General features: G+C 45.3%; 1 protein-coding gene across 5 annotated transcripts in view; it reads right to left on the bottom strand.

Annotated features, from left to right (window-relative positions):
* Window positions 1-17,788, bottom strand: part of CACNA1D (calcium voltage-gated channel subunit alpha1 D) — a 322,500-nt gene that overhangs the window by 131,118 nt on the left and 173,594 nt on the right. For 3 of the 5 annotated variants that reach the window (XM_060022691.1, XM_060022692.1, XM_060022693.1), the window contains exons 6-8: window positions 14,085-14,237; window positions 13,329-13,525; window positions 6,557-6,660 (exon numbers count right to left, since the gene is read on the bottom strand). In XM_060022691.1, the coding sequence (XP_059878674.1) occupies window positions 6,557-6,660; window positions 13,329-13,525; window positions 14,085-14,237 (454 nt within the window). Of the gene's footprint in view, window positions 1-6,556; window positions 6,661-7,214; window positions 7,319-13,328; window positions 13,526-14,084; window positions 14,238-17,788 lie in introns of all 5 variants that reach the window. The other 2 variants (XM_060022694.1, XM_060022695.1) reach the window with 1 other exon arrangement.

Raw genomic sequence — 17,788 nt, 5'->3', positions numbered from 1 at the left:
ATGAGAGCACTATGATGAATTCGCTCAATACAGAGCTCTCCATCGGCAAAGTGGGTGCTCAGGAGGGCACACGTGGCCAGAGACGCCTCCCGGGTGCTCAGAGGTTTTTGCCAAGTGTTATAAAAAAGGATTCGGTTCGGAATAGATGATAGCCACAGCTGACAAGTGAGAGAGCTCTCCTGAATCTGTTGCTAGTGCCTGGTTGCTGTCCACTGCTGTTGCCAGGGGAACAGGCGTCAGCTTGATGGAAACAAGGATCAGGGAAAACTTTCACTTACCTCATTTCCACTGATCCCAACAGCCATTTCTATGGAAACAGTCGCTTCGAGCCAGCGGCGGAGAGGTTACCGCTCACTTGTTAATGTCAGGTGTGGCTACCAGCCTATGCGCTTCATTCAGGTACCACCGTACCTACAGCACCCGCATCCACCTGTCAGCCACCCCCGACAGCATCTTAACTCTGCAACAGGAAAGTTCAGCGCTTAAAAGTATATATAAATGTTTAACACGGTTCTCTATTAGAAAAAGGAAATTTAGCATTCTTCCACGTAAAGCTGAAGTGGGGCTTAATTTCTTGTTCTACCAAAACCAAACCATGTGAAGTTACTAAAGGACCACAGATCTCTCCCTCAGCTTTCAACCCCACTCCCGACATTACTTCCAAGTTCAAGAAAAGAGACCTCCAACTGTATGGACAACTCTTTCACCTATGAGTCTAGTCAAACCAAAGACAAATCCAGCTAAACGTGTCTGGAATTCTGGTAGCCTGATCATCACTAATTACGCACAGGAAAATCTTTTTTTTAATTGTAAGAACTATCTACAAATACCCTCCACTGTCCCTTTGTTTTTGGACTAGATCTCGGGGTGCTTTCTTAGTGTGTTGGTCAAGATATGGAATTAACTCATTAACTCAATATAATTTTATTCTGTAAAACAGTGGTAACCAACCATGCTGAGAGCCTGGTTATCCCATTACCTAACTATACCCCTTTCAACGTTGCAAGCAATTCAACTACTCTTCTAAGATGTAGATATGTTTATGTACAGGAAGAAATTCTGTTGTTTATTTTTTGTCAGCAGATGCTGGTCAAATATTTAATGAGAGCTAATTCTAATCCCAGTCATGAATAATTTATATGAATGCCTATTCCGAGAAGGTATGTCTCCTCAAGCAAACACCACCATCTACCTGGTACGTTTTGCCCGCTGAGCCAACATTCAAGGGGAGGAAATTAGAGGCAATCTCCGATTGACCATGGCTCATAATGGTGTGAATTTAATGGGCCAGGGTGTAAATTATGATGCCCTCCCAAACCTGAACCTATTCAGTACAGTGCCCGCCCCCCAACACCACCCGTCTCCACTTCCTTATACCAACAGTAACACAGGTAGGTAGAGTAGCCATGCCTGAATCTTTGTCTAGGTTTTTTATCCCAACACTTTCAACCAATCACCAAGCATCCTTTCCCCCCAATTATTGTGGATTAAAGAGAAACCAAATGGGTTGAAGAGAAATGGAATGTTCTGGACAAATGTGAATCGAGTCTAAGGATTAGGAGATGAAATTAATCACTTTTTTCCTTTAAAAAAGTGATTAGGATAGAGGTCCATCTCAACATTGGTCATAGTTTGGTAAATAATTCAAGAACCTTCATAGTACGATACTGAATTTATAAAAGAAAATAGAGTTTTTAAACATTTTTTGGCAAGGAACATCCAGGCACCAAGACAACAGTATTAAAAACAACTGAACAGAAAAAACATTCATAGCATAGGATCCTAAAATTGCCCTTTGGATTTACTATGAACAATGGCATGTGGGTTCTGACTTCAAAGGCCGACAGAGAACAGATGCATTGAAGTCTGGGTTATATTACACTAATCTCTTAAGGGTCTTCTATCTAATCTCTTTCTGGCCATTGCTAAGTGCCGGGGATATGACTGCCACTATAATAAATATCAGAGATTATCTAAACTTCTTAGGAGAAATCCATCTAACAGACATCAAAACCTGTCTAGGCATCGTGGGTCCTTAGTCTTTCTTTGGCAGAAACAAAGACAAAGGCAAATCAAATCCTTCCTCAGCAAGGACCTATGATTTACCAGCTTCTAAATATTTTCATCTTCATTGTACCTTCCCGCACCTCTGATAGCATTTTTGAACATTAGATCCTCTACAAGCAAAGAGCAGTAGAGAATACTTCGTTTATTAACTCCTGAGTAAAAGAGTCATGCAAATTAAACCCAATCTATAGGCCTGGTCACAGGGGAAAAAAATTAGCTTAAAAGGACTGACTTGATTAGATTTTTCTTGCATCAAATCCCGTTTTATATACTCTTATTCAAGCTATCGCCATAACGATAACCAAGCTCTCCACACTCTTCAGCTCACTGAATCCTCACGCAACTCCACACGGTGAATATTATTAACATCATTTCACAGACAAGGAAAGTGAGGCTCTAAGAGGCAGGTCATTTCACCAGATCTCACAGTTGGTAAAAAGGAGAGCAAGGAGTCAAGTATTGATTATCCGACTCTAAAGCCAGTGTTTCACCATATGTTACAGAAGTAAGTGCCAGGCCCCTCTATTCGTGCCGAGAAATCACCGTCAGACATAACCTCAATCATGATTTACAGCCGCGTCATACTTTATAGCTGACAAAGAACCTCCACGGCCTCCTCTTGGGGGGGCACCGAGTACAGTATTACTGTGCGTACATAGCTCGTTTCTCTTGGTCACTTCCTGGGAAATCCAGAAAATCCAGAAAATGGGACACTTCAGATAGTTTCCAAACAGCCCCTCAGCTGTTCCCACCTCACCCAGGGAGGGGACTGGGAGGAGGTCCGTGGATTTAAGAGAAAGATAGATTCAATGAGTAAAATTCTTTAGAGTACATATTTTTCAAAGCACTTCTACATTCATGAGCTGACCTAAAGCCACCTACCCTACGGCAGGAGGGGCAGCACGGGAGCATCTTCCCCATTTGAGGGGTCAAGAGACAGAGGCTCAGGGCTCCTAAGTGAAGTCCCAGAGTTAGCGGGTGACACTGGCAGGATCAGAAGCAAGGTCTTCCAGTTCCCTTCTCATCTATCAGTCCCTTCTTGGGGGTTTGACCCACACCACAGCGGCTCAGAGGGCCCTCTACCTTACCGCAGGTGTGCCTGGCATCAGGTGGGCCCTGCAGGTGAAGACACAAGCCCACTGTCCATGACCACCACTTCCCCCCGGGAATCTGGCAGTGATTCTAAAGAAACAAAGCGCGGAAACACCGCTGTGTTCTCTTATTTTACCTATCTACGGACAAAAACCTCAACGGGGACAAGGGTTAAGTGAACAATTTTAAAAGTGAAAAATCATCAAAGCCACCATGAGAACAGACATAGTCTGAATTGTAGACTTAATCGAGACAGTCTTTCCAATGCCTTGTCAAAATGGGACCATCTCCTTAATGACGACTTAATGTGAAATCACAACTCTAGTTACAGATATTCTCGGCTCCTCCCACAGAGCATGAGCACCAGAGAAAAATGCCTTCATCCAGGATCACGTTTGGCTACGCCGGGCGTGCAGTTCGTGAACCTCGCACTCACCTTGAGAAGAACGGTCTGCGTAAAAGCAAAGATTTTCCCAAAGCATCAGTCTTAATGCTTTAAAAACGTACCAACACCAAAAACAAGTGTGCAAAAAAAAAAAGAAAAAAAAAGGAGCAACAAATATTTCCAAATGGTTAACAGACTTAAAGACACACAGCATCTTATAATGATTCTTCATTAGAAAGCAGCAGCACGGTCTTAAGTGTCTAAAACAGGAGAACTTTTTAATTTGGGCCTTTCGGAATTACATTTGTGTTGGTCTGATGGTCCCTAAGGGGCTATGCGACATAAGTTGTCTTCCTTTTAACATTTATTTAAAACATTTAAAACATTTTTTGTATTCCCTCCAGTGTCCCCTAAAAAAAATTGCGAAGAACCCTAAGACTAAAACTAAAATTTAAAAAAAAAATTACATTTCTTTAACAAGAAAATGAATACAAATGACCCATTTGGATTTTGTGTTGCTTTGGGGGAAAGTCAAGGAGGAGAACCCAGGCAGAGGAGCCTGGGTAACTAATTGTTAGGGGAGGTAGGAGCAGCCCCTTCTCCGGTTTCTCCACCCCCACCCCCAGAGACCCCTTATCATCTTTCAAGAGCCAGCTCACAGACAGGCAGCTTTCACAGCCGCTCCGTCTCCACCTCTACTCTAGCTTGGCCATCCTGCACTGCCTAACAACAGTTTCCTCCCCACGCCCGAGACAATGACTGTCTGAGCACAAGGCCCCCATCTGTGTCTTCGACATCTTGGCACCCCGGCTTCTGGCCCAGAGCCGGCCACTCAACAGGAACTCAGGAAAAGCTGACCGAATTAGCGAACGCGGATGCCCGACTCTGCTCTGCAGACGTGGCTCTTCCTTTCCACAGAGCACGGCTTAGCATTTCCTACCCAAGTGGTCTTACAGGTGGTGCAGAGTCAGTTGCAGCCCCACATCATGGAACGGACTGAAAACTGCTGCGAAATCTCGGATTTTATTGTAAAAATTCACGTGTCATTTGCGCTCTCCTTCATAAGGGATCTAGTTTTGTTCTGATTCCAAACTGTTTTTAAATTACTTACTATTTTCCCCAAAATATATTTTAGTCCGCTGGTTGTTCCACCACGGTGTGTGCCTGTTTTTATCCTCCAGCTCTGGGCACCACCCCCCTCGGAGTGCACATTTAACACCCACCATCTAACAAGGAGGCCCTCCCTCCCATTTCCCCGTTTTCCTTTTTAAGCTGCCTCATCACGCAGGGGTGATGTTCCTGCTCTGGGAGCGCAGAGATAAGGCATGTCACTGGCACTGTTAAGATCAATCGCCTCCACGGCCTCAGTTTAGTTGGGTTTAGGAGGCACGGGGTGCCAGGAATTCACAACAGGATTGCTGTTACCCTTGTACGGGCCGTTTCTGTGGTAAGGTCAACACGATGCTGTTTCTCCAGGGATACATTCCACCCTTACCATCCCGACACTAACCTAAGGCCGTGGCGGGTCACTAGGAGGAAGGCACTTTTAAGGTTTTAAGTGAAAGAACATGAGGCTCAAAGAGCCATTTATCTATAGAAGGAAGCTTTGGTTGAGGTGGGGGGCAGGGGGTAAGCTGTCACACCCCCAACTCAGTCCCTACTCCCCTCACTGTGGGGCACGGGCTTCAGGGCCACTTCTAGACAGGGCTTCACAGGACAGTGTACATCCACGGTGTAAAAGTGACCACGCTCGGTCAAGGAGAATTCTAAACGTGTTATCCCTGAAAACAGGCAGGGTGGGTTAGAGGGAAGATGAGGAAAGGAAGCAGAGATGGATCACTGGCTCTGCTTTCTGCTCTGGAAAAGGCAGTGTTGAGAAAAATGCGAGAAAGGTCTCTCCAGTGACTCAGCATTACACGAAGACATCACCTCCCCCAAGATACAAGCTTGGAAAGGCACAGATAGAGTGAGTGAGGAGTAGATAAACTCACTGGGAATGAAGCCTATCAACAGTGTCTCCTGAGGATGTCTGAGCTCAGGGCGCGACAGACGCTCCTCTGGGGAGATGGGCACCTCCCGGGCCTCGGTCGCACTCCCAGCCCCGACCCCGCCCCGGCAATGGCTATATACTGGCTCTGCTTCTGAGAGTCTGGAGAGCCCTGATTCCCTTCTCTGGGGTGGGGAGAAGGGAACCTCTCCCCTGTCTGGGGTGTCTGTGGGATGGGGAGGACGCAGAGCTGCCCAGAAGGGCTCTGGGATGGCAACTACAGGCAGGGCAAAGCCCCCCTCCTGACCCAGTCTCCAGCGAACCCCCTGTCAATCCACCGAGCCAAGGGGGTCAACAAGATGAAATTTCAAAACTGGTGACCGAGTGACATGGACGATGATAAGGCCATAGGCAATTTAGGGGCAAAAGCTGATTATTACCCTGCATTAAAGACAGATTCTACAAGTTAAGATTAAAAATGAATTGAAGGGAGCATTCTCACAGTGACAGCAGCAGAAAACCAAGCTAAGAAACGACCCCGATCTGAAGGATGTGAGAGTTTGAAACTATTCAGTATTTATGTGCTAATCTAGGCTTATTTCTCTTTTACCATGAAATCTGAAACACCACTGGAAATCATCATGATAAACTGCAGGTAAAAAGGGCCAGGTTATGTACTAATGGGAAGAAAACCACAAAAGACAAAGGCCCTTTCCTGGGGGGAGACCAAGGCTGGGAATCCTTTTACTCACTTTTAATCTACTTCTACACACTGGCATATTAACGTGACTGGCTTCGGAGAAATGGTTCCATTAAATTAATAGTATTTGGCAAGCATCAGAAACACAGAATCTCACAGACAGACACAAGCAGAAAGAATCACAGTTTAGTCCAAAAGCAACACACAGAGGGGACATCAGAGTCCACATGCATGCAGAGAAAGCCGCAGGGAGCAGCTGGGGGACACGCAGAGCCGCCTGACACACGGCAGCAGCAGAATGTGGAACACGGAGCCAACTGCTTACCCACTAAGGACACCAAGAACCAGGTTAAGGACGAAAAATGAGCCAAGGATGATCAGACTAACAAAATACACCCATGGCCATTCCCATCCTATCGCATCATTTACCTGTAAAATGTAAGGAGATTAGTTATCAGTTATCCATTTGCCAAAGAGCAGAGCCCCAAGAACAGCTGCTGGACCACTAGGGCTTTGATTAAAGACTGGTGCTCCTAGAAGGGGACGCCGCCATGGGCCTTCCATTTTTGTTCTTTCAATAAGGACAGGTTCTGCTGCTGAAGCCTACAAACGCGACCTACCAAAAATCATTTAGCTGCTGTTTTGTACCAATTAATCGGCATTATATCTGGATCCAGGCCAATAACACAATTATAGATGTATCTTCTTTTAGGACAAATGGGCAAGCAATGCCAACAATTTAAATCCCAGGTGACAACGCTGATTAATTTCTGGTCAATAATTATCCTATAGCTTTCTTTCATGAAGGCTGGTAAGGTTCCAGGAAACATCTTGATTTGGGAAGCCTCAGCAGAAAAGGAAGTATCTTGGAGGACACATAAAATGCTTGGCACCCACCCGGCGGCCCCCATCTAGCAAAGCCTGTGTGGTCTTGGCAACTGTCCTCGGGACTCTGCTTTCAAGATGAAAGAGGTGTAGCTTACCCGCTCAATACACCAAGTACAAGATTTAGTACGAAAAATGACCCAAAGATGACGAGACTGACAAAATACACCCAGGGCAATTCAAATCCCATAGCATCATTCATCTGTAAGAAATAAGATGGTCTCATAGGAGTGGGTTAATAAGAGAATCTAATAAGGAGAGAGGGTTACATTAGAGACAGCATTCTATACATTTAATTAAACATTTACTTAGCTTCAAATCAGACAACAGTAGCCAATGCACATTCATTATATATTCCCGAAACACACACGCACACAGAGCCATCAACGCTTTCAGGGTAAATAAAGCCAACTTTGGCCACTGCTGGGGCAATCAGCTGGGGTTTGGTTCCTTCTCACAGGAAACTGCCTCGGTAAGGGATTTTCAGAAAAGATCTTGACAGAAGACAAAACTAGTGCTTAGCTGGGAACTATTTTCTACTCTGCCCAAGTTGTCAGTACTATTTTTGCTTTCAAAATTTGTGATGGTGGAAAAGTCTTAGTTATAGAGACAAATTTGCAACATTTGACTCTATAAATTCTTTTCTTTAAAAAAAAAAAACCCTAAAATAATAACTTTCCACTGGAAGCCAACCAATCCAAGGAAACCTAACCCACTTTAAATCTGGATTATCTGCTATCAGCGAGTGCAAGCACAGCTAAATTAATGCAAAGAAGGAAAGTATTCAGAAGTCACCTAGCTGACACATGCAGGGGTGCTTTGGGGAATGACATCTTTTTCTGTAACTGGACCCATAGGAAGGACCCAGGAGAAGGAAAGAAGCCCTTATCCTCCACACCTAGCTTGAACCTACATGACCCACCCTGGGGGAGCTGGCTCCAGCGGTGAGCTGTTCCAGAGGAACCTGGTGTCCCTGCTTCTAGGACAAGCTGAGGCAGCACAGTCAGACATGGCCTCCCGGATACACCTTCCCAGGAGAGGTCTGACCATGAGCAGCCTTCGTGATGGAGCAAACAAGTGCTTTCAGGTTCACGGCTGGATGGAACTTTCCGGCAGCACAGATCACGTTAAATTGGGCAAACACTTCTCCCAGGGAGGAAGTGTTAAGGACTGGTGAGGGGACAGAATGAATGACCCCGGGCCTGACTTTGTTGGAACGGCCAGAATCTTCGGCTAATAGAACAGTATATAGTCTGGGCTGATTCATCGCTCTTGCCTTGCACGGCCAGGCCCTTGGGCCTTTATGCACGTGCTTTCCTTTACATTATCTGGCGCTAGATTTTTAGCTTTACAGACCGAAGCTCAAGCATTTCACTGTCTGCCTCATGCAGAAACCAAACGGAAAAAGAGAACATTAAAAAAAAAAAAAATTACCTAACATCTGCTGCTGAAGTCTAGGGAGAGGGCATTAAATCCCTTATGAAACACCTGTTTGGCCACATGAAAATGGATGTGCTTAATAGAACTGCTATCAGTCTGCACATCTTACATCGGCAATTAGAGTAATGAATGAGGCAGGGCCGTGGCTGCAATTGTTGATCTCATTAAGCTGGATAAACTAATTTCAGCAGGAAGGCCAAGGGTAATTCTTCCAAAGCAACTATACCGCTAAACATATTTAATAATCCAGACGTGGAGGAGAAGAAACAGGCTGCCTGGTGGAGGGACCAGAGCCCAGCCTGGAGCCAGGGCCTTCCACAGAGACCTCTCTGGGCCGGCTTCCCCTCTGTTGTAACAAGAGGAGTGCACATGACAGGGGTGAGTGGGCCTGCTCACGGGGAATAAGGATGTGCACGTCCAGGACTCCCACCGGAGACCCCGCTCTCCCACAACTCTGGAAAAGTGGGCCAGCCGTCAGCCGAGCACCTGCCCCACCCATCCTCTCTGAGGCCTCGGTCCCATGTTCCAGAGAATGGCTCCAGGAACAGCTGTCTGCTCCAACTTAGGAGGGAACATTTTTTTTAAGTAAAGAACTTAGAAGTAAGTGTGCAACAGACTCCCATTTGCTCAAATCAGAAATATCACCTGGAATAACAGCTAGGGGCCAAGGGGAAAACAAAGGCCACAGGAGACTCTATAGATCTCCAGAGGGTGGGAAGGAGCAACCAAAATTAAGCTTTAAGGGCCAGTCTTTCTCCCAAAGAAATCTCCTCAACCCAGGTCTCTTTTTCAGAGGCTTACCATACACATGGAACAAGTGAGAACTGGCAAGCTGGTCTCCGAAATAATACCCATAGGAAAATAGAGACTCTGCTTGGGATTTTGTCTGAGTGGTCTTTGTCAGCAATGGAAAAATCGGGAGGAGCTCGAGCATTTCAATTTAGATTTTTAAAACATTTATATCAAAGTCATCGTGTGGTGTCATCTGGTACTCAGGAAATAACCTAGTTTCTGTTTCCCCTCACCTCAAAGGCTGAGACGCACATCCGTATCTCCGAGTAAAGGCTAACCTAGGCTTTTTGTTTTTCTAACTGTTGCAACTCCTACTAGAAACTTGATACATTGGTTGTCGCTCCCCTGAGCGTGGAATCAGAGAAAGGGGCAGAAACACAAGCTGCTGGCTAACTAGAGAGGGATTTCCCTGGTACCTTGAATGAATAAGACGGACAGCTTGGCCAAGGGAACTTCCCATTTGAGTCATACAGCCAGCACTGCCATAAGTATGCTCACTGAGAAAAGAGCTTGGCACTAAGGCAAAAGGCCACAAATGATTTATATGGATAGCTCTCTTCTGAAATCAATACTCTTTTCATTAATTTCCTACATCTAAAAACATTTCCTCTGAGCTGAAGAAAAAAACAATAGGATCATGTAGGGTTACTCTGCATCTTGTGGACAAAATGAAAGCCCAGAGAGTTTGGGTGACCTAGCCAAGGTCACACGCCCAGCCCTTTCCAGCCTTAAGGCTTTTTCCTTGCACTACACCTTTCTGCCTCTGTGGACAACAGATGCATGTAGGTCAGATGGCACCTTAATTATGTTTATGGAATCCACTTCATAAAAGAGTACTAAAAAAAGTCATTTTTCACCAGAAACTAATAATCCCATTCCCCACACATCCAAATGGTCCTATTCTATGCGTGTCTTTCTGCATATCGGGCCCACCCGCATGTCCCTTTTCAAGACCCTGCCACCACTTGCCAGGCACTCTTGGGAACTGAGGCATCCCTGAACTTGAGAACACTGACTGAATATGAACCTGACCAGATGCAAACTCATCCCTGGCAAAGACTTTGTCCACCATATACAAACGCCTAAAGGATTGGAAATTTTGCTTGCCATCAACATTTAAAATAAAATCTCAGTTCTCTCTCAAGATGTTCCCATTACACTCTAGCTACGGATAAAAACAGGCACTTAAACATGGCCCATCTATAGTGAGGCAATGGGATCATGCACTTAAAGAGTAACAGTAACTGGTGTTTGCTGATCACTTGCTCTGGGCCGGGCACTGTGCGGGGCAGGGATCTTCTGTTCTGTGCACAGCTGTGTGGCTTCCCGTTGCCTGTGGCCCATAAAGCATGAAGAAGGCTGGGGCCCTGGCTCCTGCCTATCTCTGTGCTGAGATAGTAAGTGTAATAAACAAGTAATTAAAAGCAACCTGATGTGTTTCAGAGGCTACGGTCTTAGTGAACACTCTGGAAGACATCACTGAGCTGCCCCCTAGTGTTCCGAAGGGCTCGAAAACCTCTGACGGTGGAAAAATGCCAAGGAAAGAGCGCCAGGTTCTAGTCTAGACCAGGGGTCACCAAACTGTGACCTGCAGGCCAAACCAGCCCACCACCTGCTTCTGTACAGCTCGTGAGCTAAACATGGCTTTTACATTTTTAAATGGTAGGAAAAAAATCTGGAGTATCTCATGACACAGGAATGTGATACAAAATTCACACTTCAGCGTCCATAAATATTGGAACGAAGCCACATGTTTACATGTTGTCTACGGCTGCTTCCAAGCGACATGGGCAGAACTGAGTGGTTGGGACAGAGACATTACAGTCTGCAAGGCCAAATATATTTACTATCTGGCCCCTTATAAAAAAAGTCTGTAGACCCCTGTTCTAAATCAAGTACCACTTGCTCTAGCGGTAGGACCTCGGGGATGTTCAGGAGTCTATATTCCACTGTTTCCCAGACCTTCTATATTGGGATATAGACTGGAATAATGTTGATAAATTACTGGAGTTCCTCCATCAGAATAAAGATGCCATGTAATTCATAGAGAATGTAATTATTATGTTGTCAAATTATTAGCTCTGTGATTGTCATATGAAAAACAGAGGTAATAATTATATCATCCTAGGTGATACTTAGAGGTTCTCAGGAAAGCAAGTAGCAACTTTTGTTTCTGGGTACGTGTTTTCTCTCGTTTAATCACACGCTCCCAGAGTTTTCACTAGCTCAGCGACAGGAAGACTGTCATGAGACAATCAGTGTGCAGAAACATAACATAAAGTATAAAATTGTCCATTAGTCAGGGCATGTTGGATCGGCAATGGCAATTCACCGTGAAAACAGGGAGAACAGAGCTGAGAGGAGTCACAGGTTTTTCATTTATTTGTTTTAAATCAAAATGTTGTCTTCTGTACTGTTTTGGGGGGAAGGATCAGAGTTTGGGCTATCTGGATGACGCTTTTCCTATTTATCAGAAATTCAAGGGAAGACTTGGATTGAGCCCTCTGCTAACCTAACTAGGAGTTACAGCTTAGAAGATAATACTGAAAACAAACCCTTTACCTAATTAGAGGGTCCCCTTGCATGGCCATGGCCTTGGCTCATCCAATATAATCTCCCTCCTTCTTCCTCTTCACAAAAGGCATTGTGTTATGGATATAAATAACAGATGTGCAAACCCACACAGACACACACACACACTCCCCTATGACAACACAAAAAGGAGAGAGAAAAACAAGATATAACACGTTGGTGATGTTTTAAAAACCTTATTACCAAACTAGACTCACACTTTGGGGATGAAAATAAAAACATGTCTTCTTTGCCTAACACTGAACATATATAGGGACCTCTACAATCTTGCATGCATGGAGTTCACTTGTGAAGGGAAGCAAAAACCTATTTACAACCGTTATACGCTATGTTCCCTGAAGTTACAGAGGAATGGGAAATCCTATAAAGTGTCTGAAATTTAGATCCTGTCGGAAGCTACTCAACTTGCAGGCCTTCTAACTAGAGACTGACCATTCAAGAAGTATGTTATGACCCATTGTCTTTTAACAAGTCATTATTGGAATCCTGGTTAATCCCATTTGGACTTGGATTTAGGCTCAAACTCTGCAAGTCAGTTGTTTTTCCCAGCAACTCTGTGTCATGGAAAATAATTTCTAAACTTCTGTGAGCTTTTTCAAATTCTATCAGACACAGAAGTAAACCAACAAACCCAGCTCTGAGAAATGGCTGTTAAAATATGACTGCTCTTCATTTACAGCAAACCTTTCTGGCTCTGTCAGGAACAAGGAGAGCCAGCCCTGAGCCATACAAAGAGTGTCCACCTGTCTTCATGGACAGGTCCACCAGCCCTGGGAGGCTTATATGCCATTTCTACCCTCTCTGCCAGAGTTCTATAGCTCCGAAGTAAAAGGAAAAGAGAGCGAAGGGCTTATGCTGGGCTGATCAGTAGTAATACTGAATGGGGGAAAAAACCCATTTGGGCTTTAAGGCTGTACTAAGCTATGGAAAGCATGACAAGAATTCAATTAATGTTCCCTGTCTTCCACTTAGGATCTGGTAGAGCAACCTGCCTTCAGGTATAAAAGGTCAGTTTTAGTCCATGGAAGTCCAGGAGCCTCTTAACCTGGGGAATGACTTCTGGCTCTTTAAGAGTTTAATGAGGACAGCCCCGGCCCTCTGGAGTTCCTCCAACACAGGGGACTACTGGGCACGCTCAGCAGTAAGTCCCCAGGCGGCACTGGGGATGCGAGGGAGTCCACCTCCTATAGCAGCTTTCTAGAGCTGAAACCAAGGCCCCAACATGGAGAGATGATAGGTCTTACTGAGTGACGAGAGGGCCTGCTTCCCTTCCCAAAGAACTCACTTCCAGGGGGTCTTTTTCAGCCAGCTCCCCAATGGCTCTAGCTAATGAAACACTTTTATCTGAGGAAAGCATACTCCATCAACTCTCTCCTCAAGCGGCTTACCCAGTAGAGCACGTCTGTCCAGCCCTCCATGGTGATGCACTGAAACACGGTGAGCATGGCAAAGGCAAAGTTATCAAAGTTGGTGATGCCGCCATTGGGGCCAACCCAGCCACTCCTGCACTCTGTGCCATTGGCGGTACACTGGCGTCCATTCCCTGAGAACGCACACGGTGCTGGGTCCTCCTCAGCTACGATATCTGCAAACAGCAGAAGAAGGCTTGACCACTCAAGGGAGGAAGGAACATCAGCAAACCAAGCTGCAGAAGCCAAGTGCCCTGCCCAGAGCCTGCAACACTCTACTTCCCAGCTGTGCTATCTCGGATTCCTACTGCCCTTCAAGGTTCACTTCAAACTTTCCCTCCTCCATGCAATTTGCCATTTCCTCTACTCAGAATCCACCCCTCTCTCCTCTGTCCCACTCTAACAGCACCTTTCCTCAGCCTATACAGAGCAACACTATTGATTCACCTCACGGTCCAGTTTCAGGGGGTCCCCCCATCTCGTTTACCAGAGCACATTACATAGGAAATCAAGATAGAAAAGGGAACTAAATTCTCATTTATTCTGAATATGATTCACACTAAGAACTGTCTTAGATTCACTAGTGTATTTGGCTATCTTTTTTTTTTTTCCCTGTCTCTCTCTCTCTCTCTCTCTCTCTCATTTTGTTTTAGATCTTCCCCAAACCACAAAAGTTGTTTTTGGGAAAGCCAAATGTTTAAATAGTTAGGTTAGCTGTCATTTTTTATTACTCACCTGAGTCAGCAAAAAAACATGTTTTGTGCATTTTTCCAATAAAAAGTTCCAATCCTATAATAGCATAGATTATGATTACAAATAACACCAAAAGGGCTATGTGAAGGAGGGGAACCATGGCTTTTATGATGGAGTTCAGGACAACTTGTAAACCTAGGAAACAGAAAAATAAGTTTGTGAGCCAGGAAGATATTTCAGTGATGCACAGATATGATTCCTAATGATGCTTGCTCTGTACAGGACACACAGTAATAAAACTCAGAGGTATTTCATAGCTTTTAAGTAACGTTAAGCCTGGATGTGGGTAAGTCAAAGAGGAACCTTAAAGACCATCTAATACAACTCCCTCAACTTGAAAGATGGAAAAACTAAGGCCTAGAGAGGGCACTGCCAGATATGAAAGTCATTCCTTTATGCATTTTTTCATCCATTCAACAAAATTCCTTGAACATCTACTGTGCAGCAAACATAAGGTTTAGTGCTTTGGGGGATATGAAGATGTATTAAATAATGTGGCTCCTCTCAAAGAGGTTATGCTGCAGAAGGAGACGTAAGAATTAAACACAAATTACTCTACGGTAGCACACAGATGCTGAATAAGTAATATCACACAGTTAAAATTAAAGAGGGATGAAAGGCATCGCTTCTGAGTGGGGGAGAAGAAAGAGGACTGGGCAGTAGCCTCCCTCTCAGGAGGGCCTGAAGCATGAGGAGCATGGATTTCCACAGGCCAGAGGAGACAGGTTACTCCAGGCAGCGGAAGAAAGTACCAAAAGCACGGAAGTGAGCGAGCGCCACGAGGGCTGGGGGTGGTGAGTCTCGGTTGGCGGTCATGAAGTGGAAAAGGGTAACAAGAAAGACAAGCAGATTGCAGCTGGGTAGCTCTGAGTTTTGAATTCAGATCACAGGGCCAGAGTTTAGTCCATTGGCAAAAGGCAGCCTCTTTATTTTAAACAGGAGAAAATCAAACAAAAGTTTAATAACATGTATACATGGGAGAGACCCAGGAAAACTCAAAAGGCAGCCTTTTTAGAAAGACAAGTGGGGCAGCAATAGGCAAGACGGGCAGAGAGGCAGCTGGAGGGTGCTGGGCCCTCCAGGGAGGACAGGGTAAGGAGCTGGATGAAATCAGAACTCAGCAAGTGAGTCTGAGTTAGAGGAAGGTGCCCAGGGAGGCAGGGCAAGGTCAAGAGGCTAATCCTAGTGCCTGAACAAAGACAAGCCTGTCAAAGGAGGGTCCCCTGGAGTGGCAGAGGGAGACGAGGGGCCGGGAAGGAGAGGGTAAGAGCAACTGTCCACCTGGTGAGTCTGATCACTTAACATGAAGGGGGTAGTGCCCTGAGGCTGACACGTGGACCTGAGAGATGAGGGAGGGACGTGGAAACCTGGGAGCTACCCACGGAGCAACACTGAGAGCCATGGTACAGGAAGAGAAAAGACCATGGGAACAGGGACAGTGGGGCAACACTCTGGCCTGGGGTGGGGGGTGGGGGGAAGCAGGAGCCGCAGGGAGAGCGGTCGGCAGGAAACCAGAGCCGGACTAGATCCAGCCACCTGACGCCCCTGCACGTGCCCTGCGCTCCTCCCAACACCGGGACCTACCTCAGCTTCCACTCGACTAGCTCACTCTTTTCCCCCTTTTTTCTTTCTCTTTCCCTTCCTCTCCCTGCTGTCTCTCTCTCCTCCAAACTGCCCTTTTCTAGTATCTTCTCACTTTCCCAATACATATTCAAACAATGAAAGAACAGAAGAGGCTGAGATGCTAGAATTAAATACGTTAGAAGTCAGAACACACCAAGCAAAAATACTTATCAGCGATAACAGCAAAAGTTCGCCTTGATAAGAAGCACATGGGAAGAGCTGGGGGATGGGATGGGGAGGGAAGGGCGATAAGAGGGTTTCAGACTCGCAAAGAACCTCTTTCCAGACTTTCATTAAGACAGAATTCCTACATACTGTCTTCGGATACTTAAATGTTCAAATGGTTTCTTTTGGAGAAAAAATGATCAATCGGATGACTTTGAATGTTTCTGCCTTCTATAAGGAAAAGATAGAGGGGAAAAGAAACATACGCTCTAATCTACTTGGGCAAGGGGCTTTTTGTTTGCTTTTTCATTTGGGTTTGTTTGTGTTTCTTTTTTTAAGACATGGATGGGCCATCCAAAATCATCATCCAGCAGTTAGCTCTTCTCAGCTGTATGGCAGTGAGCCCTATGTTTCATACGTGTGTCTATGTTTATTGTGACTATTATATTTCAGATTGGCCAAATTTATGAAATAATGACATTGTATCTTATTGTGAATGTGTACACTTTCATGACATTAGGCTCCTTTGTATATAACCAATGTGCACAACAGATCTCACAGGACTCTAACCAAGGAGGCAGTGAAATGGAGCAGAAGGAACAGAGGGCCAGGAACTAGGAGGCCGCCGGTCTGGTCCTGTTTGGCCACCCCCTAGCCATGAGAAGCTGCCCAAGGTTTCGATGACCTTCCTCATCTAAAAGGTGGTGATTGTGGACCAGATGATCTTGAGGGTTCTTTCCCATTTGATGGTCTAGGATTCTGATACATATTTATCAGTTACCTGTGTGGAGCTAGTTAAGAGCTTCACAAACATCTGAAGGACTCTACCTGAAACACATGTTTACCTTCCAATGAATGAACATATATTCACATACACACACAAAATCATGTCTTGTAGGACAGTCCGAGTTCTCCTGAGAAGGGATTAGACAACTCCCAGATAAGTATAAACAGTCACACCTTCCCAGGCATTTTTAACCACTTCAAGTATATAAGAAATCCCTAGTCCACAGCTGCCAACTGCATGGGAAAGAGCGTGACGCAGAGCCCCTGACCCATGTCCCCAAAGCCCAGCTGGCTCTGATGAGAGACGTGGCTGCTCCAAGGCAGTTAATGAACATGAGCTGAGAAAGTCCTCACACGTGACGCAGACCCACAAAGCCACTGCACCCGCATGTCTGCTCACAGCACATACTGCAGGCAGGTTGGCCTGTCATTTGCTCTTTGGGGGAAAAAAGTTGCCGTGGTTACTCTGAAATTAGATTAAGCTGTAACAACTGAATCTGAAACCTCATGTTTGCTCACTGAACTTCTCATTTAATCATGTTACAAGTAACAGGGCCAGTCATTTCCAAGGTATTTCGAGTTTTCTCAATTGCTTCCAGAAGGTTCTGTGGTTTTGACTTGTGCTGATCTTTTTCAATGAAAATAAAGGAACAATCTGGAAAAACAAGTACACATAAAACACCACTTCCTACATTTTAAAATGTTAAATTTGAAATTTTTTTTTCCAGACAATTTTTGGTGCGTTCTGAGTGCCAACAGGTTTAATAAAAATTTCATGAAGAACTTCTGGAGAGGCAAAAACATGATCTGTGCTCTTTTGATGGCTTTATGCGCTGTGAAAAAAAGGCACAGCCTGCAATCCCATATCTGTCCTGCAGCTGGAAGCAGGCAGCCAACTCACAGCCACAGGCCTTGGAGAGGCACTAAAACTTCCACCGTCTGAAGTTCCCAGTAGGGATGTCCTATCATGAGTAGAGCCCAGGGAAGCATATGCCACGCTCCTTACGGAAGTTCCTGGCCAGGGCACAGATGGGGCATCTGTTCCAACTCAGGTGGCACTGAACCTGGCCTGGAGATCTGGAGCAAGAAGCAAACTAGGGCCTGGCACAGAC

This window comes from Delphinus delphis, chromosome 10 (assembly GCF_949987515.2).
Source record: "Delphinus delphis chromosome 10, mDelDel1.2, whole genome shotgun sequence".
Classification (NCBI taxonomy): Eukaryota; Metazoa; Chordata; class Mammalia; order Artiodactyla; family Delphinidae; genus Delphinus; species Delphinus delphis.
The sequence above is the reverse complement of the archived record's forward strand: the minus strand, read 5'-3'. Positions and strand labels throughout refer to the sequence as shown.